Raw genomic sequence first — 24,883 nt, 5'->3', positions numbered from 1 at the left:
TAGCTAAAGTATACTATGAAGTATCTTATGCTGTCATAAATCAGGGTGGGAAAATAATTTCTTTACTTCACAGTATCTGGCTCACAATTTCCTACTTAGTTTCTGGAACTGGCAAACACTATGTGCTTAGAAAATCAATAATATTTAGCATTTTATCTGAGTAGTAACACTGCTGACTTCCTATAGTTAAAACAAACAAACAAACAAACAAAAAACAGACAAACAAAACATCCTGTTTGCTATAAACAAAACAGTGGCATATATATATTGCAAAAATTACTTAAGTTTTTGGCATATATCAACTACTCTTACCAACTTGTAAAGTGAAATAGGGACAAATGAGTACAAGACAAATAAATGAGCTATTTTAATGTTCCAAAGATAGCAAAAGTGACTCTCAAATGTGCAACAGGAAATCGTAACTCTTCAAGTTTTTAATCAAAATTGAAATTTGTTTGTTATTTATATAAATTCTTCTTGACATCTCTAAGTGTTGCATCATTCATTCTAAAAGTGGAAACTCCAGCAGGGGCAGTGGGTGCTGAGGCAGAGAAAATAAAGATTCTTATGTTGTTGAACAACGATTTCTGTACTTTTTTTTTACTAGTTTTCACTCTCCCTCCCAAAAAAAACCCAATTCTCTAATTGACATGTCATAAAATACTACTCATCTGTTACAGAATGACATAGCTAAGGTACACTGTTAGCCTGTAGGTTCTAGTTGTGTTGTCAAAGCAGATATAGTCTTTGTGAAGATGACATGTAATGCATCTTTCATGTTTCCCATATTGTCCCTTAGAGGGATTTTGTGAAAGACTCGATAGATACAAAGAGAGCTTCCAGAACAGAAAGGTCATGTCTGTGAGAGCCAGCCTCTGGTCTCTGGTACCTGGGCATGATCTTGGAATTTAACTGGAACATCACTATGATCAGATTATAACCACATAGCAGTAGTTGTGGAGAAGGTTAATACTGTGGAAAGCATGCTCATTGTAAATTGCATATTCCATTAGCATGTCTGATCTGTACCACTGGGTTATCTGATCTTAGCTAAACTACCAGTAGGCAATCAGGATTTTGCTTTTTGTCTTGGGTCTGCTTCTTCTCATCTGGTGTCTTAAACTGATCTTTAAATTGTATGATCATCTATAATTTGCATCCTAATTGTTTTGTTTGTTTATTCTGTTTGGGTTGGGTTTTTGGTTTTTGGGTTTGGTACTTTTGTTTTGGTGTGTGTGTATTGGGGGGTGGGTGGGTGGTGGGGTGGTGGTGCTTCACTTTATCACTGTGCAAAACCAATCAGGAAAATTATCACTACCTATTACATGTTCTAGTCATATTTACCCTTTTCCATATTTGCCCCATATTTCTGTCAGTTTTGCTACATGCAAAAATTTCCCTTCATGCAGCACAGCAGAGAGGAGACCAAAATTACTGAGAAGTGTAAAAATTGCTTCTTCCAAAGCTGTCCTCCTAATGTTATGAAGTCTGACCAGCTGGCAACTGTTTACCTCTGAGAATTTGTGGAGTTCAGGTGCCCCATCTGTATCACTTCTTCCAGCTCTGCTACACTGCAGCTTATTATAAATTTCATAGATTAAAATACCAGAAGGGAAAACTGTGACCATCTAGTGCAACCTCTGACATGCCACAGGCTGTATAAATTCCCTGAACATTTTTTTGTTTGAAAAAGAGCATTTATTCTAGGAAAAATATTCAATAAATTCAATTAAAAATTGCCCATTTATGGAAAATGCACATTCTTATCGTCAATATATATAATTATGTATATGCATACACTCAGCTCATTGACCTAGCTTCAAATCCTGGCCACTGGATCTTTTTCTGGTTTTCTCTCCTGCCTACAAGAACCTTATTTGAAAGTTCTACATGAAACTGCATTTAATGTGAGCCTATCACATGAGATTTTACCTGAGTTAAACAAAGAGGTTAAGCTTAAGAGGCTTTCACTAAAAAATGCGTCTCTTAACTTCCTTAATGCAATTCTTCAACCTTACATCATTTTTATATAGTTTAAAACTTTGTGATCATGCACAAAGCAGTAAAGTGGATCAAAATAATGTTTGTTAAACTGACGTTTGGACAAAAATAAATTGATATTGTTAAGCTAGACAGGAGGAAGAAGTGAACACTCAATTTACAGATACTTTTGTTGTTAATAGTCAAAAACATGACCTGATTTCTCAGCCTACTGCAGGTAGGAGAAACAGTTTTCTTTGGCTTAGATGTTACTGATGATCTCACAAAAGAGTTTAGGCTTCATCAGTTCTGTCTAGTGTGAAATTTAATGAGCAGAACTCAGAAACCATTACAACTCATGGCTTTTTAAATTTTCTTGAAAATTGAACTTTAAAGAAAATGTTCATTATAGAAAAATCTGCTGATACGTAAAGATTATTGCAAAAAATTCTAGTAATATCATTTAATATAAACTTATATAATCTATTATATATGATATATCCTATATTATATATTTTTATACTTAGAAATACATAGAATAACATTGATAATAGTGTAATATATGATATATGACATAAAATACATGATACAGGATATGTAACATATTATATAATACTTCATATTTATGTATTTTTGTGTATATTACAATATAATTAATATTTTACTCAGCACCTTGCACTTTTTTCTATGTCAAAATTCTATGATTTTACATTAATTTTTCACTCAGAAATTCTGTATTGTTTTCTCAAATTTCAGTTTCTCCCTGCCTAAAAGCACACAATCTTTAACTATCTTTGTATGTAAATGCTGAGAAATATTGCATTATTACTGCTATTATTAAACTAACAAAATTAATGCTCCTTTTGAAGTTTTTTGCTATATTATTACCATTAACAGTTATATTATGAAAGGTCTTTTCACTGAGATTATTTCAGTCCCAAATTGCTTCTTTCTGAAGTGAAAATCTATAATGTAGTCTGATGTTACAGAAATATTTCTCTGGCATTCAGACTAACCTCTTGTGCTTGTCCTCATGATATTTTAGAGCTGTCTATTGCAGCTTGTCTAGAAATACTGTGATCATTTAGCATCACTGTGAAATTTTGCAGAAATTCAATCAGTCAGACAAAGCAAACATCAAATAAAAGCAGAGAGGTCAATGGGTGTCAGAACTGTCTGTAAGTTTTAATGATTCACCCGGGGAAGCTAGTTGGATTCCATGTTTCAAGATTTGTGATAATTGGGGTCAGGTTATGTAATTAATAGTAGCTGGGAACTTGGTAAGTAGTGAAATTGAAATTTTTCCTACTTATAAGTACTACAGGACCTCTAAATACTTCTGTTTCATTGTTGTCATTGTCTTTGGTTTCATTGTCCGTGGACACACTGGATGCCTGCCACATCATAGGCTGTATAAGCATGGCAAATCAATTGAGAGAGACGGTTATCCCTCTCTACTCAAACTTGTAAGACAACATCTACATATTGCTTCTAATTCTAGTCCCTCCAGTACACTAAATAAATAGGAGTGAGTATGACGGGAGGCCACCCAGATGTTTGGGTCTGAAGCACTTTTCCTGCTCTTCAGGTTGAGAGACCATAGCTAGTTCAGCCTGGATGAGAGATGGCTTTGTGGATGACCTGACAGCAGCTCCTGAAACCTAAGAGAAAATCACAAGAAAGCAGAGCCAAGTTCTCTGCGTTGTTGTAAGGCATATTAAAGACAATGGGTGTAAGTTGAAAAAACAGTTTCAGGCTTGATCTAGGTAAAAATAAATTCTCAATGAGGACAGCCAAGCAGCAGAGCAGGATGCCTAGAGAAGGAGTGCAGGCTCCATCGTTGGAGTCTTTAAGCCCCAATTTGAGAAAGCCCTGAGAAAAACTGGTCTGAGCTCAATGTTGATCCTGCTGTAAAGAGGAGACCTTTTTAGGTCCTTTTCGCTTCGAATTATATCATAATCCTATATCATAACCCCATGATTTAACAGTTCTTTGACAGATAGAATAAATGATCAGCTCACAATCAGACATCAGACAAGTGTAAAGGAAGCACCCAACAGTTTTTCCATGTCTTATAAATTTTCATAAGAAAATTAGGATGCACTGCTGCACCACACATCTGTTAACAAATCTTCCATGCATAATTACACTGACAAGTCACAGGAATGAAAGTAGAGATGACATAAAAATAAATTCATGCTAATTTATAGGGTTTTTTATCTATGCAGTCTCCTGAGTAAACCTAAGAGCATAGATCAGTACTTCTTCGAAAAACAAAAGCAACATCAGATGATGAAGAATAAGATGATGAAGAAGAAAATCACATAAAAAATAAAAATAATAATATGTAACTATTTTAAACAATAGTGAAGTTCATGAAAACGCATGGGGTAGCATCTGACGTAAAGAAATCAAGCTTATTAAATATTTGAATCCCTTACACAACTGTACACAAAAACCTACCCATTCAGTTCTTGAGTATAGATTAAATATTTAGGAGGATCTATAACATTGCTTCTCCTGTCTTTTGATTACAACATTCTATGGCAGCGGCAATAGAATTTTGTGCAATAGCTTACTGTTGAACATAAACCAGATCTGTTTTCTTTGCTAATGAAGATGGAAATTAATGAAATCAGAAATGTCATCACAAATCTTCAATAAGGTATCAGTCTTGCTCTAGTTGTCTCATTACTTTTAAATTATTTCTTCACACATGATAGTTTTCTGCTTACTACATACATATTCAATATGTACAAGCTTTATATTTTGAATTACTCTATAATTTTCCAAATTTTAAATACTTGTGTGAAGTTGAAATTTTGCTAATACATATTGCATATACTGCATTAATCTTCCATAGTATAGATTTCCAAGTTGCACACTCAGAGCAGTTAATACGCATAACATTTGGTGATAAAGACATGCATATGGTATGTTTCTCCTGAGATATGGTAACCACAGAATCACAGAATGTTAGGGATTGGAAGGGACCTCAAAAGATTATCTAGTCCAATCCCCCTGCCAGAGCAGGAACACCTAGATGAGACTACATAAGAATGTGTCCAGGCAGGTTTTGAATGTCTGCAGAGTAGGAGACTCCGCAATCCCCCTTGGCAGCCTGTTCCAGTGTTCTGTTACCCTTACTGAGAAGAAGTTTCTTCCCAAATTTAAGTGGAATCTCTTGTGTTCCAGTTTGAACCCATTGCCCCTTGTCCTACCATTGGTTGTCACTGAGAAGAGCCTGGCTCTGTCCTCGTGACACTCACTCTTTACATATTTATGAACATTGATAAGGTGACCCCTCAGTCTCCTCTTCTCCAAACTAAAGAGACCCAGCTCCCTCAGCCTTTCTTCGTGAGGGAGGTGCTCCACTCCCTTCATCATCTCCATGGCTCTGTACTGGACACCTCAAGCAATTCCCTGTCCTTGTTGAACTGAGGGGCCTGGAACTGGACACAATATTCCAGATGCATCCTCACCAAGGCAGAGTAGAGAGGGAGGAGAACTTCTCTTGACCTACTAAAGAGACCCCTTCTAATACATCCATTTTAATGCCATTGGCCTTCTTGGCCACAAGCGCCCAGTGCTGGCTCAATGTCATCCTGCTGTCCACCAGGACCCATAGGTCCCTTTCCCCTATGTTGCTCTCTAATATGAATAACCCCAATTTATACTGGAACCTGGGGTTGTTCTTACACAGATTCAATACTCTACACTTGGCCTTGTTATATTTCATTAAATTTTTCCCCACCCAGTTACCCAGCCTGTCCAGGTCTCGCTGGATGGCAGCACAGCCTTCTGCCATGTCAGCCACTCATCCCAGCTTGGTGTCATCAGCAAACTTGCTGATAGTACACTCTATTCCCTCATCCAAATCACTGATGACTATACTGAATAATACTGGCCCCAGTACTGACCCTTGAGGCATTCCAGTAGGTACTAGATACTAGTTACAGGCTTCCAACTAGACTCTACCCCATTGACCATGACTCTCTGGCTTCTTTCCTTCAGCCAGTTCGCAGTCCACCTCACTACCCAATCGTCCAAACCGCACTCCCTCAGTTTAGCTGTAAGGATGCTGTGGGAGACTGTGTCAAATGCTTTACTGAAGTAAAGGTAGACCATATCCACTGCTCTGCCACTATCTATCCACCTCATTATGTCCTTATAAAAGGCTATGAGGTTGGTCAAACACGAGTTCCCCTTGGTGAAGCCATGTTGACTGCCCTTAATGACCTTCTTATCTTTGATATGCCTTGAGATGGCACCAAGGATAAGTTGTTCCATCACCTTCCCAGGGATGGAGGTGAGACTAACCGGTCTATAGTTACCCATGTCCTCCTTCTTGCCCTTTTTGAAGACTGGAGTGACATTTGTTTTCCTCCAGTCCTCAGGCACCTCTCCCGTTTCCCAAGACTTGGCAAAGATGATGGAGAGTGGTCTAACAATGACCTCAGCCAGCTCCCTCAGCACCCATGGGTGCATCCCATCTGGACCCATGGATTTATGGATGTCCAGATTGCCTAATTGCTCCCTGACCCAGTCCTCATCAACTGAGGCAAATTCCTCCATTGTCCTGACTTCCTCTGGGGCCTCAGCAGTATGGGGCTCCTCAGGACAGCTTCTGGCAGAGCAGACAGAGACAAAGAAGGCATTCAGTAACTGTGCCTGCTCTGTATCTTCTGTCGCGAGGTCACCCACCTCATTCATCAGTGGGCCTACATTGCCTCTGGTGTTAGTTTTATCTGCCATGTATTTAAAAAAGCTCTTTCTGTTGTCCTTGTTCCCTCTCGCCAGGTTTAATTCTAAGGAGGCCTTAGCTTTCCTAGTTGCCTCTCTACACCCTCTGAGATCAGCCTTATATTCTTCTCAAGTGACCAGACCCTCCTTCCATGATCTATAAACTCTCCTCTTCCACTTGAGCTTACCCAGCAGCTCTCTGTTTAACCACACAGGTCTTCTGGCTCCCTTCCTTGACTTCCTATGTGTCGGGATGCTGTGATCTTGAGCCTGGTAGAAACAGTCCCTGAACTCTAACCAACTATCTTGGGTCCCTTAACTTCAAGCAGCCTTGCCCATGGGATTTCCCCTAGCAATTGTTTGAAATACCAGGTATGAATTCACCTTCATGTAACTCTATTACATGAAGTTAATTCAAATTCCATAAAAATACTGAATTTTGTACTCAAAATATCTGTTTGAAAACTATAATATTTCTGTACAGTGCATCATCAAAAGTATATCTTTACCATCCTACCCTGGTTTGCACTGGACCATAACACTTTGTCTTTTTCCTTTCTAATTACTCAATTAACTGGATGAAATTTTTACATAACTGTATCTTAGGCTGTTTAGGAAAAAAAAAAAAAAAAAACCCAACTAAAATTCAGTGCAGTCAAAACCCAATTTTGCTTAGCAAAACTCTGCAGTTATTACTTACTGTCACCACGGCAAAGCAAAGGCCCCAGTTTGTAAGCTGCTTCAGAATTTGGTCTGTCAGTATCTGTGATCACAATTTCAGTTACTGGTAAATGCTCCTTGTAGGAGAGGAATCCAGTATCATTAGTCCTGAAAAGGTAAAATGAAAGCCACAGCTCTCTTAAATGTTTCTGATAAACATTTCATTACCATCGATACACTGCTGGATAAAAGGAAATAACTAAATTCTGAAAAAAAAAAGTGCTTTATAACTCTATGGGTAATATAAGCAACTGTGAATACAAACATATGCTTTGGTATTGATATCGTGATAATTTGACAGATGTGAAGCAATTTCACCAGAAGCAGGCAGTTTTATGGTTGTGCTTGTCTAAATAAGCAAGTGAAAATTCTTTTTTTACATAAATGGCTGCCTAAGCTAAAACCTTTGCCATTGTGAGTAAATCTATATTGCTGATAAAATAGCATATCTATTCTGGTCTGTCTCTTCATTATTCAATATTAAAAGGCTTATTATAACTTTCAAATAAGTCTAGCTTTCTTTTTCCTTTTTCACCTTGACAAAAGTTAAAACAATCAAATAGAAAAATATGAAGTCATGCTGAGTGTACAAGAAAAGCAGTATATGCCACAAATATGTAAACTGCACAAAAGGAAATATGCAACCTTGAACTCAAATAATGCACCCAATACTTTTAAAATCAGACCAAATTCCTTGTTTAAAATCTCCATTAACTTAGTGTCAGAAATGAATTTCTAAATTTCATAAACACCAGTTTTGGCCCTAAAATTGCTTCCTCTGAAGCCATGAAAAAAATCATTCACTCAGAACCATTCTGGAAAATTTAGTCTATCCATTCAATTCATTTGTAGTTGAATCTTCTCTTAACCGGGCAAATCAAATAGCTTAGAGACAACAGTGCAAACTCAGAGAGGGGAGCTAATACAGAATTTACACTGTTTAGACATTAAAGGCAAGACACACAGCCAGCAAGCAAGCCATATTTCTCTGAGAACGTGGTTGGGTTTAGTGGCCCACTCTCTCAGTACAACATGGGTTGGAACTAAGACAACAGGAATATATTCCATCCTTGTCCTGAGTGAAATGAGTGATATTTTTTCTCTCCTCCCCATTCTCTTTACTAGCACAACCATCTTTCTTTTGCGTGCAATTTCTGTTTACCTGTCTTGGAGCACAGTGCACACATGTACATTTGTTTCAGGGAAACTTTTCTTAAATAAGAAATGTAAAGCTTTTTAAGCTTTTTTTAAAATGTTTTGTTTTGTTTTGTTTTTTTGATGAGGTGAGATATTGCAGGTTTCTAACTTAGAACTAAAAAAAAAGGGTGGTGAGGCACTGGAATAAGCTCCCCAGGGAAGAAGCCATGGCCCCAAGCCTGATAGTATTTAAAAAGAGACTGGTCAATGCCCTCAGACACATGGTGTGAACTGTGGGGTTGTCCTATGCAGGGCCGGGAGCTGGACTCAATAATCCTTGTGGCTCTCTTCCAACTCAGGACATTGACTCTCAAACTCTTGAAACACTGGAAGTGTTTACTTCATTAAAACTATGCTGCAAATAAAGGGAAAGTGAAGAGAAACTAACTTATATCTTCTGCACGGATGATTTACATTTTTGTAGACTTTTAGAAACAGGTTTTAAAAAGAAGGGTCTTTTTTATTCTAGATTTTTAGAGACAAAGATTTTGATGAGTCAAACAAGGAGTTTTAGAGCTAAATCTATGTCTCATCTACGAAGTTTAATAGATTTCACTGTGACCATAGAATAGCAAAACCTTATTTTCAAAACCACATTGTATGTAAATATGGTTTTCTGTACTCAGAAAACATCTCAAACAAGCACAATATCTCCCTACTTTTTCCACCCTGTGAACAGTATTGACTTAACTGATTCAAACTGGTAACCTCTAGGGAACTGACTGTAACGTGAAGTACAACTACCAAAGTAAGTGTAAACACAGCCTTCATAACACTGGAGTTACTGGGATGTCTCCACTTAAAATATGTTGGAAGTGAATACATACAGAAATATAAAACAAGAGTAATATATGCATCAACATATGCAATTTACTCAAAGTGGTGACAGGGAAGACATGCATGTCATCCTCTATATACTTTACTTACAAGTATCCTACCATTATAAATTAAACTATGTACGTGAGCATGGATTAACTGAATGACAAAATTGAGCAAGAATGTATTACATATGCTAGTAACTACTCAAAATTCTATCTCAAAATGAATTTGTCTTTTTGCTGTTGAGAAAGAAAATTTATTTATATCGTTGTGCTGCACAAAAATGAGGAAATTCCTAGAGTCCTGTGTATTTGATCTCTTTGCTGGCATGAGCACAGCCAATATCACTCTGTGAGTTTTACTGCAGATGGAAATTATTTTCCTACAGAAGCTTTTGAAGCTTGTGTAGAATTGTGTGTTGACGAAGTCTTTGTTGTATTTTCATTTCTGTATGGTGAGAGAATAAGCATTTCCAACCAAATTCACTAGTCATTCCACTGAAGGGAATGACTGAAGTGGAATGACATTCCACTGAAGCTTGAGGAGAAAATAATGTATTGCTTCATTTTGTCCACATGAAGATGTTCCTAAGTACTTCTCTTACATTTTTCTATTTTCAAAAAACAGATGTGTATACATTTATTAATATGCACAAATTAACCTACTCACTGAATCAGATTTATATAAGTTAAATACATTTTAAAAGTTTAAAAGCTTAGAAGTTTATTCAACAGAAAAGCCATCATTTGAAAAAAGTCCTGTCTGCTTTGTAAAGTCTTATACTGCACTGGAGCTGTTGCTGAGAAAGTTATATCTGATCCTGTTAAGTGAAAAGTGAAGTTCAGATTTGACATTGTAACAGGGACTCATATCTTACATTACTTATTTGAATGGGATGATAAATAACACCAGAGAATTTCAGGTACAAGTGGAAGATCTATGTTTTAGAAAATCTTCTATCGCCTTAGAATAGGATTCCGTGTCAGTGCTTTGTTTCACTGAGAGAAAGGTTGATCAGTTCTAATTATCTCGCTTTTAAATGACAAAAGAAAAAGGGGATAAAAAGTCTAAACTTAAAAGTGAAGTTAAAAATTATGCTAAAAAACATGTGGCTCTTTCCTAGAACCTTTACATTTAGATTGTTATTTTCAGTATTTTAAAACTAATATCTGAAATTGTACTAAAGACCAGAGCTAATGTCTTGATATATAACATGCAATACACTACAAAACTATAAAGCATCTATATAAAATTAAACCCTCTCCAGAATGGAGATTGGAAGAATTAGCAATAATACTTAATGTATATAGTTAGAATTTTGTGAGCAAATGTGTTCTGTATTAAAGAAACAAGTGACACTATGGTGTTCTAAATGTGCTAAGGCCTGTATATTTTCTTTATTTACTTTCCAGGAAAAAATATTTTGAATAAGCAACAGTAAAAAGTCACCATTCATCTCTGTCTGCATCACAGTTGCAGTAATGCTGGGAATCAATGCAGGTCCCCTCTAATCCACAAGCACATTTTTGTACAGCAGGCAAGGAACCTCCCCAGTAAGTCTGTGTTTCATTGGTTCTTCCAATCCACCAGCTCAGTGGCATCCCATCTAAAAGGCAGGTTAGAGAAAATCAGTGCCCAGTTTTCTGTCTTACTTTTCCCCCTTTTTCTCATCCAAAGAAGTTTTCAAAAGTTTAAGCAGAGAAAAATCACTTCTCAAAACAAAAACCTTTAAACAACAATTAAAACAAAACAAAAACCACCTGCCTTTACTTGAAAATTATTCATTTTAATACTTCTGAATCAAGTATTAAATGATTGTCAGAAGTTTTTGCTTACATTAGTGGAAAAGGGAACTCACAGACCCTAGCTCAGCCAGCCATGATATTAGATTCATTTATCTTAAGCAGTCCATTTATGTAATTCATTTTAAAATGGTCCATGAAAAACAAAATACCATCACCCTAAAAATCAAGGTAGTTTATATTCCCAAGGAAAGATCAATTTGAAATCATGTAACTAGCAGCAACAGAAGGAGAAGAGTTACAGAAAAGCTATGCAGAAATGGTCTCATCCTGCTACCAAGAGTATTACAGAGTACTAATGCCCAGGTGACAAATATGAAGCAGCTGAATAGTGGTGTTAATCAGAAATGTCCAAAGACAGCTGCTAGGTCATGGACAGCAGATTCAGAATTTATATAATCAGAGTCAGAAAAAGTCATATTCACAATGTTCCCATGAGTAAGTTGATGTATCTAGTGAGCAGAAGAGAGGTTTCACAGGACTATTACATCTCTGTCTGATGCATCCAGTCAGCATTGTTTGTAGCAAAATGATTAAAATGGATGTTTTCTTAATGTTACAGTACTGCAGATCAAGCTTAAATATATTATCAAGAAAGCACAGCAACAGAAAATATATAGAACAGATAAAAGCTAAAAGATATGAAGCATAAAGATAAAGCATCTCAAATGAGACAGAAAAAGGATCCTAGGTGCAATACATGAAAGTCAAGGCATGAGAAGAAATAAAGTACTGCTAAATTATGGAGTTTCTTATAGATGTACTTCTTTTTGCTGTTGTTGGAGTTCTAAGTTTTCAGAAGCAGGCCCACACAAAGAAGGTAGAATTTATCCCTGTCTCAACTTCACTTACAACTGCCACTGCTTATTAAACCTCACTGTTAGATAAGACCTCTGTTACACTGACAGTCTCTCAGATAGTAAACATATTGACTGCATTCATTACCACACAACTGTCAGCCCAGCAGGCCAAAAAACAGTGTGAGCAGTTTCTGGAAAAGTCAAACTTGCATAATGGCATCAATGTCCAATATCAGTGTTTGTGTTTGCAAGCCATCACAGGAGGAAGAAAACCTAAAGACAGTTTATAAATAATTTATCAGACAACACTTTAAAAAACTTCCAACAACTAAGACTGTAAAAAGATGAATATTTCTGCTGTTTTGACAGCATGCCTTAGCTTTGTATTTTAGTCCTGAATTAATATTCCCAGTCTTTCACTAGGGAAATTGGGGTATGTTTAAAAGCTGGTCTCAGTTATTTGTTCATACAGCAGTGTCCTGGTTTTGTTAAAAACAAGACCAGTACTCTTTTAGTGATTTTTCTTTCAGCTAAGTTCTTCTAGGTGGCTGCACTTTTCTGAGGTTTTCCACGCATATTTTTTCCTCAGATGCTCTACTTGGTTCTGATAAGAAGACCAATGGAATGCTGAAGAAGCTCATGTTTAGATTTGTTACTATGGTAGCCAAGAAAGACTGATAAGTTTTTCCATATTCCGTTGTGAGAGGGGCATGTTTAAGGAGAGGTGGATGGAACAGGTGACTTAAATTGACCAATTAAGTATTCCATCCCATAATCGTCATACCCCCTAGATAAGACGGTGGTCAGAAGGGTCAAGCTTTTTGACCATGACTGGCATCTAGAGAAGACTTCGTTTGTCTGCCTGTGATCTATAGGCCTCAGGCCCTGAATCCCTGCAACCGGTCTCTGGGTTGCTGTGAAGTCCTGCCCATGACTTCTGGGGGCCTGAGCTGCAGCTGCTAGAGCCACCAGCTCTGCACACCCAGCTCCTGCTGCTGGAGTGACGCCAACTCCACATTGAGCACTCAAGATTCATTTTGTATATTTTGTATATATTCTCTATTTATTAGTAGCATTAGTAAACCCCTTTAAAACCTTCCAACTTGAAGTCTAAGTTTCTTTTCCTTCTTTCTTCCCTATCATCATTCCACTCTGAAGGGAAGGGGTGGCAGGAGGTAAGAGGGTAACAGGGAGCATCTGCCATGGTTTATTGCTGCCTTGTCTTAAACCCTGACAGGTGAGGAGTATTTACTGAAATGTTGCAAGTTCATAGTGATTAGCCCAGATAGTAACCCCTACTTTGGCAGAAAATGTTCCCTAAGTGAAATAAAGCTATTAATTAAAATGGCTAGGGGTTTCTTCATAATGATCACATAAATCTATTAACAGGTGACTTCTTTCATGACATTGTTTGGAAATGCTATCCAGGCCAATCAAATGTAAAGTACTCTTAAAATACGGTCACTTAAGAATTACTATGTGGGTGCACGTTCCAAAAACTATTCTGAGTAGCCATCATCAAATTTAATACTTGTCAGGCAGAGCTAGCGAAGATTACAGAGAGCAGATATAGGAGGGATTAAATTGCACAGACAATTTATTAATATACCTATCTGCATTTCAAATTCTGATATTTCATTGTGCTCCTAATGAATTAAACAGAACAAACTTGTTTCAGCAAAATGTTATTTGAATTTTGTTTCAATATCACGTATGCTTCAGTTATGAGCTGTTTGTGTTTGATATCTTTTTGTTTGTTTGTTTTGTAGTTTTGGCTGTAAAAATCATTCAAAGAGACATGTGTAAATATAATCAACCAAATACTTAAATGTGATCTTAAATAGAAAAAGCTGGTGAAGACTATCTTCAGATGCTGAACAGATTAAATAAAAACTAAGTTGGCCTGCCCAAAATTTCAAACTAGATAATTTTATTTTTTTAAACTTCCCTCAAATTTTTGTATTCCAAACAGAATTCTTATTTAGCTCTCTGAAGTCTTCTAAATAGGCTGATCATCCAGTAAAATTTAAATACAATTGACACTTATAATTGCAACATCCTTACAAAAATTTGTAATGAACCTCTGAAGTTTATAGTGCTGTGTCACACCGGGACACCAAAAAAAAAACCAAACTGAAAAAAACCCCATCCTGCTTGCCTAGATCTTTCCCTCTCTTCTTCTTTGGCATGCACTTTTTTGTGGTTTCTAGCTTGATCACTCTGCTGAAACTGATGATTTGAGAAGGTGGGATTTATTGGTTTTGTGGTTTTTTGTTGGTTTGCTTGGGGTTTTTTTCACTTAGTCTGTGTGACAGTTAACAGCCTAAAGATATGAAATAGCTAGAGAGCATAATCTTGAAACCCTCTGATGGGTCTAAACCAAGCTTTTAAACACCTAACTGTAACTTTAATTTGGAATCCATAGGTAAAAGGGAGCTTCAGTAGGACATCTTAAGCAGTAGGTTCATCTTTTATGCTGCATGGATGCTTTTGAGCAAGTATTTTGTTAAGAGTGAATTCTAGTCTAAGAAGTCTAGCAATGTCCGTAACATAATTAAGGAGAAAGAATATGAAAAGAAAGAGTTTAGAGACAGAATCAAATAGTATTGCACTCAGAGTCCTGCTCTCTACTTTGTAGAAAAAAATGTAAAGAAATCAGTTTGGGCAATTTCAAGAGTTTCTGGTAGGCAAGTCAAACAATTCAAATTAGTTTTTCAAAAGACAGTAAAAAATGTGATTTTTTTATTTCCACAGGAGTACTTAGAAAGGATTTTCATTATGAATTCTGTTAACAGCACCTCTGTGTCTGTGAAAGTTAAGTCTTAGGTAGACTACATAACTTCACTTTTCTTTAAGTATGTGAGAGGATCTCCATTAATTTTTCTCTTTAAACAATTATGCTTTTGTCAGTAAACCACATTTTAACGTTTTGTTTGTTTGTTTTTCTATGAGTGCTTGTATTGGACAGTGGAAATTTAATGGTATCAATGCTTCTGGTCAAACACTGACAATATGCACATTAAGTGTTCAAAAACATTCAGTGATAAACTTCTAATACCTATGCAATAGTTTGTGTTCTTTTAAGGAGGTATTTCCTCAGTCCTTCCTTCATTAAAATGTAAAATTCCCTGAAATAATATATATTTCTGAAATAATATATGGTAGGCCAAAAAGAGTTCTGTTAATAACAATCTCTGTTAATTTAAAAGAATTAAGAGAAAAATTAATCTTGAGAGCACTTAATTCTGTGAATGAAGACCATTACAAAACAACATTTGTGATATTCTGGTTCACATCTCTTGGCAACTTACAGGACTCTGAGTACTAGAAATTGGAAGCAGTTCAAACTCCACAGTAGCAAAATGCCATAACATTGATAGAAATAAATACCATTAGCAGCCAATAAAAAAAAAAAAGCACTGTGCAACATAATAAGATTTTTCTGTTTTACTTACCTGGCTTTTCTAAAAGTCTTGACTTTTTGCAGTGGTAAGCAAGCTCCTGTTCACAGTGCTCTGCATGGTTAATTGCATCCTGAAGCTGGTCTAGGCTGGCAGAGTACTTGAAAAACACAGTGTGGGGGTTCTCTCGATTAGCACTTTTGACTCTGGTTAGGTTGGTGTTGTTGTGCTGTATAATCGTCCATGTTGTATCTTTCAAAAGATGTGAAAAATAATAAAGAATGAGAAACAGTAGTTGCATAAGTTGTTAATTGAACAAGAATGTATGATTAAATCAACCTAAGTGACTTCTTTGATCCCAAAAAGTGCTTTTGGGCATACGAGAGAGAGACATAAATCACTGAGCAACAATGAAAACAATTAATGATTGTTTCTATTTATAAGTACATTATCATACCATAGCTGTAACAGCTATTCAGCTTGTTATGATTATTGAATAAGGAAAGTTTAAGTGATGACACCCAAATAATTATTTCTGAAATAATATATGGTTTACTGGGTAAATTGCCGTGAAAGAATAGAAAGAAATAATGCTTACTATTCTTACTTTTCCCAGGCTTAAGTTGTTTATAAAATGACACTACACTACATATATCACTATAATTGGAATTAATTTATGATGTAAGAGATATTGGCCTACACCCTTCTTCTATGATATAAAGAAGCAAAAGTAGCTCTCAAATATTGTACTTACTATAAACTCAGATTACAGGAAGGTGAGTTATTCTAGCCATCTAAAATCAAATAGTACTCATTATTAGAAATATTATTCAAAACATGTATTTAGTCAAGGACTAAGAACTGCAGCTTGCAATGTTCAAAAGAAAGTTTCTTCCAAACACCTGACATAAAGTTAATTTATAGCAGTCGCCGTGGTATGCCCACGTGATTCAGCCTGTAACATGATGAAATACTAGTTCAGAACTGAGAGCTACATTTCCCTAAAAAGCACACACTAGTCTTAAGTTGACTTTTAGCTTGGATACTGCTGGGTAAGGAACGTACATACTTCATTGCATTGTGTAAACTGGCCTTATGATTTGTGTTAAGTGGGGGCATGCAAAATACTGACAAAATATTTAATGCAGAAGCACATGAACTCTGTCTGCAGGATTTTTTTTTCCCATGAATCACTAATAAATATTAAGTCTTCCAACAATGATTTGTAGAAAAATGTGTTCCAAGGTAATGCTCTTCTAATAAAAGAGCAGAAGAGACTTGCATATAAATATAAATATAAATATAAATATAAATATAAATATAAATATAAATATAAATATAATTCAAATGGATGAATACTAAACAATATATTACATCTTTGTAAAAGGCATGTGCTATGAGGTGTAGTCTGCTGTGAAACAGACTTTCCCCAACTTGGAGACATGTTGCTTACACTAAACAACAAAGCAGTTCAATATACTTCCAGTTATATTGATACTTCAGAAACACCCTTTAATAAATAGTCTAACTTCCTGCAGCAATTATGGGAAGTGACTTTCATTCTAAAAGCTTAGTACAATGGAAAACCACACAGTTCAAGAACTAAAACTGATGCTGCAATACTTAAATGAATACATTACTTTAAAAGCTACTAGAAGCCATAGGCTATGTACTATATATTTACTTTCAGACTACAAAAAATTATTTTCCTGTGCACCCAGACACAAGAAACATGACACTGATTGGTACGATAGCACAGAAATGTATTTGTCACTCTGTCTTATAGTTTGTATACACAAAAATGCAACATCAAACACTCTGCTTAGTAGCACAGGGATTACTCCCTCCATGTTCTTCAAAATATAAATTGCCTTAAATATAGGTGTGTAATTAAGGCCCATGTATCCTGCTGTTTTCTACTGTTGCCAAGGCCCTTCACCTACGAATAGGGAACCACTGAGTTTATTCTGTTTCGACTTCCACTTGCAAAGCCTATAATACTCTGACCCCTACAACTAAAATCCACTTCAAAGCAGGAGTGAGCAGGCTTCCAGGTAAAGCCTGTCTGGGTCAGTCAGATTAAGTTTAGATTCATGTTCTTTGTATTGTTGTAACTTAATAGTCAATCTGAGTAGATATGAGACATATTATTTTTTCCTAATTTGTGGTATTTATGATAATATTTCTGATGTTCTGATAGTAGTATTTCTTATATTTAACAAAGTTGTATTTTATTTCCCTAGCTTCCTACAGGCCACACACAGATGACACTATATTTATAGAGAGGAAAGTACTACTTGTCACTTAAAGACAAATATTTATCAGAAAACCTAAAGGAAATAAGAAGGTGAGACTCTTATTAAAAAAAAAATATATATATATTAAGATATGTCTATTTATGCAACTTTGGTTACGAGTTTTTTGGTCAAAATATAGTATTTTATTAAGTACACGTTCAAGGTGCCAAAAAGCAGATGGCTGGAAATATAACAAACAGAGTACTTTTTGTACATGCACATACACACAGACACAAATATATCTGAACTTTATTGTGAACATAAAAATTAAGATAAACAAGCCAGCCATCAGATCCATTATCACACTCCCAAACTAAAAAAAAAAAAAAAAGCCAGTTTGGTCGTCTTAACTGGCAATGTGCACTGAAGGTTTTTCATTCTGAAGCTGACCTCTAAGAATAAAACCAGGGAGAGGCACCTCCCTCCCAGCTGCCTGAAAATAAAGCCCCATGACTGTCAAAAACAAGGCAGCTCTGTAAGAAATGTGTGCATCTGCCTTCTCTGCCTCTGTTGGGAAAAGGGAATACTAGTCACGATGAAACTGGGAACAAAACAAATATAGAAGATTCACCCTGTCAGGCTGCATCTTGAGATGAAGAGCTGATCTATGAGGTTTGCTTCATGTAGTAAATAAGGACTGACTGAGGAAAATGGCAACAGCTGTCCATGAACATACAAGGATAAATCAGAATCTACACCTTGGAGGGTTATACCCACTTTAAAAAATTGTCATTTTTCTGCTATGATTCTTTGGTCTCTTTTAGTCTCGTAGGACACAAGGATATTTCTTTTTAAGGGCCTGTGCTAGTCCAAAGTGGGCCATTGTGAGTGTGTTGAAAAGCAGACTAACATCGAACTCCAATATTTGAAACTTCTAAGTGATATAAATGGTCAGATTCAGAGACGTGGTTAAGAGGAGGAGCTGTGAGAGTCCTACTCATTGTATTTCCATTCTCCAAAAGATCTACTTGCATTTTGAAAAGTGAAGCTTAATGTCTATATTTCTCATAAGAAAGGCCAGTTGTGATTTACAATTTTTTCAGAAGGCTATGGAGAAAAATCAGTAATTCATAAAACATAAACTTATTTTCTCATTTCCTTAAATGTCCTCAAGAGGCTGGAACTTCAATGAAAACAAAGCCGCTCCCCAAAAAAGAACTATTATGACGTTGTCTCCATATGGAACACATGTCCCTTTTATGCAAAGTACAACAGGAACGCAGTGTTAGCTTCACAGCCTGAATCCTCTTGTTATTCTAATTTTTCTCCCTAATTCTTTGCCCAGTATTCTGAGCTAAGGAGTCACCTTCATTTTGTTGTGCATGTGTACATTAACTTTATAAGCTATGGAGACTTATTTCTCAATAACTCATGTTTCAATATAATAAGCATACGTGTAGACCCAGTTGTGAGTTAAGGAAGTTTATCAACTCACCTGTCATATTACAGTATACAAGAAATGGTCCCAAGGGGCCACTTCCATCTGAATCAATGTTGTAAAAACCTGAAGTGTTCCCTCTGTGCTTATAGGCTTCACATGATTGCTCATAGATGGCTGTAAAAGAACACATTCCATCACAAATGTTATGGTATAATTTTATATTTTATTCAGAGAATGAAAAAAAAAAAAAAGTTCTGTGGAACCTGTCAACAGGGGAAAGAAGTTCTGTGCATTCACTGCTAAAGAATATGGAAGAAATTACGGAATCAAAATTATACTTTCATTTGAATTTTTAAAGAACATTTCATTTTACTTATTGGGCAGATGATGGGGGCATTTTTAAGCATTTTCTTCCATATTTCCAGCTGGAAACTTCAGGGACTATACGGTGAAATGTGGGTGAGTAAATGCTTGTAAAATTGCTGAGAAATGTGAATGCCAAGGGTATTATTTGGATCCTGGCAATCAGATTTTGAGAAAACAAATACTAACTCCCTCAAACAAATCAGATTGTTGTTGTTGTTATTATTACATACAATAGAAGGTAGGCAGTATTTCTAGTGGCTTTGCTTGTGTCTTGGCATTTTTTGTCTTTCACACTTCTTATTTTCTTCCCTTTTTAAATAGAAGGGCAAATGATATGCTAGAGAATACAGTTAAATAACTAAATAAGGAAAATGACGGTTCCTCAGTCCCATGTCATGTATACTTTATATCAGTCAAGGCCTCGAGCAAGACTGTGATCACTACTTTCATGATCAAAAACATGATGAAAGGGACTTATCAATCTGCCTCTATACTTAAGCAGACAGGAACCACTGATTGTAATGCTGCAGCTAGACCACGTTAGCCTAACTTCTTTAACCATTATATTGTTATTGAGCAGTCATACTGTTCTGGTTTTTCTTTTCCAAATTAGACTGTGTGCTCTGCCAGCTATTGTCAAATCTTGAAAACATTCTGCCAAAAAGAAAGAGGCATTAAACACAGGAAAAAAACAAAACAAAACAAAAAAAAAAATAAAAATAATAATAATAAAAAAAAACAAACAAAAAATAAAACAATAAATTACTAGTACAGTAATCTAAAAGAGGTTCTGTTTAAGTAAAAAAAAGAAATAGTTTTTGGAAGATTGTGATCTCCACATTTTTTTGTCTGATGTTTACTGACATTATATAGCATAACGTATCAAAAAAAAAAATAAACAATTCATTCAGATTGCTTACTCTATGAAATATTCAGAAAACACAATCTGTATAATTTTCAAATGGAATTTTGTGGTTCCTTACAGAAATAATCTTAGTTAAATTTAAATAAGACAAAAGAGATTAAATTATTCATTAACTCTTTCATAAGCATGGTAGTTTGTATATTAATATTTTGAGATCAGTAACTTATTTCTAGGTTTATAAGAAAAATAATATTTCTTTTAGAATTTAAGAGGCATGTTTCTTTCTTTTGAAATTGCACAGAAGTATGATAATATGGCCAAAAAATATCCACATTTCTTGATTTAAAAGAATGGTTAAAATCACAAAAATAAACTACTAAGGGTCTTCTATTTTCTATTCAAAATTACAGCGTTTTATTAATCATAAAAAAAAACAAACAAAACACCACACCCATCCTGGAAGGTTTTTATATATATTTTTGACAATGAATACAAATTCAATAGCGCTTTTCATATTACATTATATCTCACAGACTCCTAATCATTAGGAAATCATGGCTTCCATCTGTCATCATAGATATGATCAGCTGATTCAACATACAGTTTTTCAAATTATAATGAATGAAATTACCCTCATCTTAACTTCGGGCTTGTCATAGGGAGGTCTGCTGCCTCCCTGGAGATGGGGTTACAGACATCAAAAGGAAACTTCCTGCCTTGATTAGGCCCTCAGAGCGTTATCCCCTAATAATTTTTTCAGGTAAGTGGTGGTGAAACTGAAGAAGGAAAACTTAAGGCAATCAAGAAAGACTTCAGGGCCTTCAGATGACTGGTCAAGGGTTCAAGAGCACAAGCAGTGTTCTGCTCCACCCCCACTGTTGCAGGGTATCACAAGGAAAGATGCAGGAAGACCCACCAGATGAATACCTACCTGTGGGACTGGTGTCACCAGCAGAATTTTGCTTTTTTTGATCATGGGTCGGCTTGCATGGCACCTGGCATGCTAGTAACAAATATGACACACTTGTCTGAAAAGGAGAAAAGGATCCTGGGTGGCAGGAGTTGGCAGGGCTCATTGAGAGGGCTTTAAACTAAATTTGTAAGGGGAATGGGAGGAAATCAGGTGTGGTAGAGGCAAAACTAAGTGCAGCATGACAGCATTTAAGGCAAGGGGTGCTAGTGAGGCCCTTTGGTGTGACATCCCAGTGGAGATAGGGGTTGGAGAGCCATGCTGTAGAAGAAACACAAGAGTTTTTGATGTGTTAGAACCATGGAAGCTCTTGAGAAAGGCCACAAAGGAATTAGGGTTTCTCACCAGCAAAAGCTGGCAAAATCAATGGCCCAGTTGAAGTGCATCTATAGGAATGTGCACAGCATGGGCAACAAACAGGAGGAACTGGAAGCCATTGTGAGGCAGAAAAACTACAATGTGGTTGCCATCACAGAAACAGGATGGGGTAACTGTCACAACTGGAGTGCTGCATTAGATGGCTATAAACTCTTCTGAAGGGATAGTCAAGGAAGGAGATAAGGAGGGGTAACCCTGTATGCGAGTGAGTGTTCTGATTGTGTGGAGCATGATGAGGGTGATGGTAAGATTGAGAGTCTATGGGTGACAACAAAGCAGAAGGGCAACAAGGTGGACATCCTGGTGGAAATCTGTTACAGACCACCCAACCAGGCTGAAGAGGCAGATGGAATTTTTTGCAGGCAGCTGGGAGAAGTGTCTTGATTGCTAGCCCTTGGTTCTTGTGGGGTACTACAACCTATCAGATATCTTCTGTAAATACAACACAGCAGAGAGGAAGCAGTCTAGGAGGCTCCTGGAGTGTGTGGAAGACAACTTCCTGAAACAGCTGGTCAGTGAGCCTAGTAGGGAAGCTCCCACTGAACCCATTGTTTGTAAACAGAGAAGGATCAGTGGGTAATGTGTCAGTTGGAGTTTGCCTTGGGCATAGTGATCGTAAAAAGATTGAGTTTTCTATTATTGGAGAAATAAGGAGGGTGGTCACCGTAACTGCTACTTTGGACTTCCAAAGGGCAGACTTTGATCTGTTTAGGAGGCTGGTTGGCAGAGTCCCTTGGGAGGCAGTCATGAAGGACAAAGGAGTCCAGACAGGCTATTTGCTCTTCAGGAAGGAAATCTTAGAGATACAGGAGCAGGCTGTTCCCGTGTGCTGAAAGATGAGCCAGCAGAGAAGGATGCCAGCCTGCTTGAATAGAGAGCTTCGGCTGGAACCCAGGAATAAAAGGAGAATTTATAACCTTTGGAAGAAGGGGCAGTCTACTCAAGAGGATTACAAGGATGCCATGAGGTTATGCAGGGAGAAAGTTAGAAGGGCCAAAGCTTAACTGGAGCTGAGCCTGCCCACTGCTCTAAGAGGGAACAAAAAATGCTTTTATAAATACATCAGCAACAAAACAAGGAGAATTTCCACCCTCTGGTGGATGCAGGGTGAAACACAATGACAGAAGATGAGTGAAAGATGGAGGTACTAAATGCCTTCTTTGCCTCAGTCTTCAATTGTAAGACCAGTTGTACTCCAGGTACACACTCCACTGAGCTGGAAAACAGGGACAGGGAGGAGAATGAAGCCCAAATAATCCAAGGTGAAATGGTTAGTAATCTGCTACACCACTTACACACCCAGAAGTCTATGGGGCCAGATGGGATACATCCAAGGGTGTTGAGGGAGCTGGCAGATGTGATCACTAAGCCACTTTCTATTATCTGTCAGCAATCCTGGCTAACCGGGGAGGTCCCTGTTGACTGGAAACTGTCAAATACAAAAAGAAGGGCCAGAAGGAGGATACAGGAGAGCTCGGTGCTGGGGAAAGTCATGGACCAGATAATCCTGAGTGCTATCACATGGCACATAGAGGACAACCAAGTGATGAGGCCCAGTCAGCATGGGTTTATGAAAGTCATGTCCTGCTTGACCAACCTGTTCTCCTTCTGTGACAAGCTGACTTGCTTAGTAGATGAGGGGAAGGCTGTGTATGTTGTGTACTTAGACTTCAGTAAAGCCTTTGACACTATATCCCACAGCATTCTCCTGGAGACACTGGCAGATTGTGGCCTGGATGGGTGTAATATTTGATGGATAAAGAACTGTCTGGATGGACAGGCCCAATGATTTGTGGTGAACAGAAACAAAACCAGTTGGTTGCTAGCCATGAGTGGCGTTCCCCAGGGTTCAGTACTGGGGTCAGTTCTGTTTAATATCTTTGTCAACCATCTGGATGAGGGGATTGAGTGCATCCTTAGTAAGTTTGCAGATGACAAAAAATTGGGTGGGAATGTTGATCTGCTTGAGGATAGGAAGGCTCTAGAGAGGGATCTAGCCTGGCTGGATTTTTGGGCTGAAGGCAACTGTATGAGGTTTAACAAGGTTGCACATGAGTTGCAACAATTAAATGCATTGCTTTGGGCTCAAGGAAGAGTGGCTGGAAAGACGCCTGGTGGAAAAGGATCTGGGGGTGCTGATAGACAGATGGTTGAAGAGGAGGCAGCAGTGTGCCCAAGTAGCCAAAAAGACCCACAGCATCCTGGTATACATCAAGAATGGTGTGGACTGGGGAAGTGATTGTCCAGCTGTACTTAATGCTGAAGAGGCTTCACGTTGAACGCTGTGCTCAGTTTTGGGTTCCTCACTATACAAAAGACATTGAGGTGCTAAAGAGAGTTCAGAGAAGGGCAACAAAGCTGGTGAAGGGTCTAGAGAACTAGTTTTACAAGGAGTGGCTGAGGGAACTGGGACTGTTTAGCCTGCAGAAAAAGAGGCTGAGGGGAGATTTTATCACTGTCTACAACTACCTGAAAGGAGGTTGTAGCATGGATGCTGTTTGTCTCTTGTCCCAAGTAGCAAGTGATAGGACAAGAGGAAATGGCCTCAAGTTGCACCAGGGAAGATTCAGATTGGATACTATGAAAAAGTTCTTCACAGAGAAGGTTGTCAGGCACTGGAACAGGTTGCCCATGGAAGTGATGGAGTCACCATCCCTGGAGCTGTCTAAAAGGTGTATGGATAAGGTTGTTAGGGGCATGGTGCTAGAGTTAGGTTAGGTTATGGTTGGACTCAATGATCCTGAGGGTGTCTTCCAACCGAACTGATTCTATGAATCTACTGTTCTATATTATACACTGTGGTATATAGTATAGACTGTATTATTATCATCTTTACTTTGTAACAAGAATTTTCTTAAAATTATTGTTTATACCAGTGTGTTATTTACAATTAAGGCATTACAGGAAAAGTCATCACTGTTTTTGACTCTTATAAAAGCAAGATTTAATAGGCGTTCTTCTAAAATAAGTGATTTCTCAAAAAATCCCATGTGTGTAGACTTAAGTTCTTTTAATAAAATCTATCATTGACAACCAGGATTGTGTAGATTTTGTAATGAAAATTTGCAAGGACAGAATTTTTTATCAGATCATTAGAATAGTCTTTGGAATTAAAAAAAAAAACAAAAAAAATTTGTAAAGTTTCAGAAGAATTTCTAGTGATT

General features: G+C 37.0%; 1 protein-coding gene across 6 annotated transcripts in view; it reads right to left on the bottom strand.

Moving 5' to 3' along the window:
* Positions 1 to 24,883, bottom strand: part of LOC102084168 (contactin-associated protein-like 4) — a 257,060-nt gene that overhangs the window by 42,251 nt on the left and 189,926 nt on the right. For all 6 annotated transcript variants that reach the window (XM_065045789.1, XM_065045788.1, XM_065045785.1 and 3 more), the window contains exons 12-15: positions 19,195 to 19,314; positions 15,517 to 15,714; positions 10,909 to 11,065; positions 7,424 to 7,551 (exon numbers count right to left, since the gene is read on the bottom strand). In XM_065045789.1, the coding sequence (XP_064901861.1) occupies positions 7,424 to 7,551; positions 10,909 to 11,065; positions 15,517 to 15,714; positions 19,195 to 19,314 (603 nt within the window). The remainder of the gene's footprint in view (positions 1 to 7,423; positions 7,552 to 10,908; positions 11,066 to 15,516; positions 15,715 to 19,194; positions 19,315 to 24,883) is intronic.

This window comes from Columba livia, chromosome Z (assembly GCF_036013475.1).
Source record: "Columba livia isolate bColLiv1 breed racing homer chromosome Z, bColLiv1.pat.W.v2, whole genome shotgun sequence".
Taxonomy (NCBI): Eukaryota; Metazoa; Chordata; class Aves; order Columbiformes; family Columbidae; genus Columba; species Columba livia.
The sequence above is the reverse complement of the archived record's forward strand: the minus strand, read 5'-3'. Positions and strand labels throughout refer to the sequence as shown.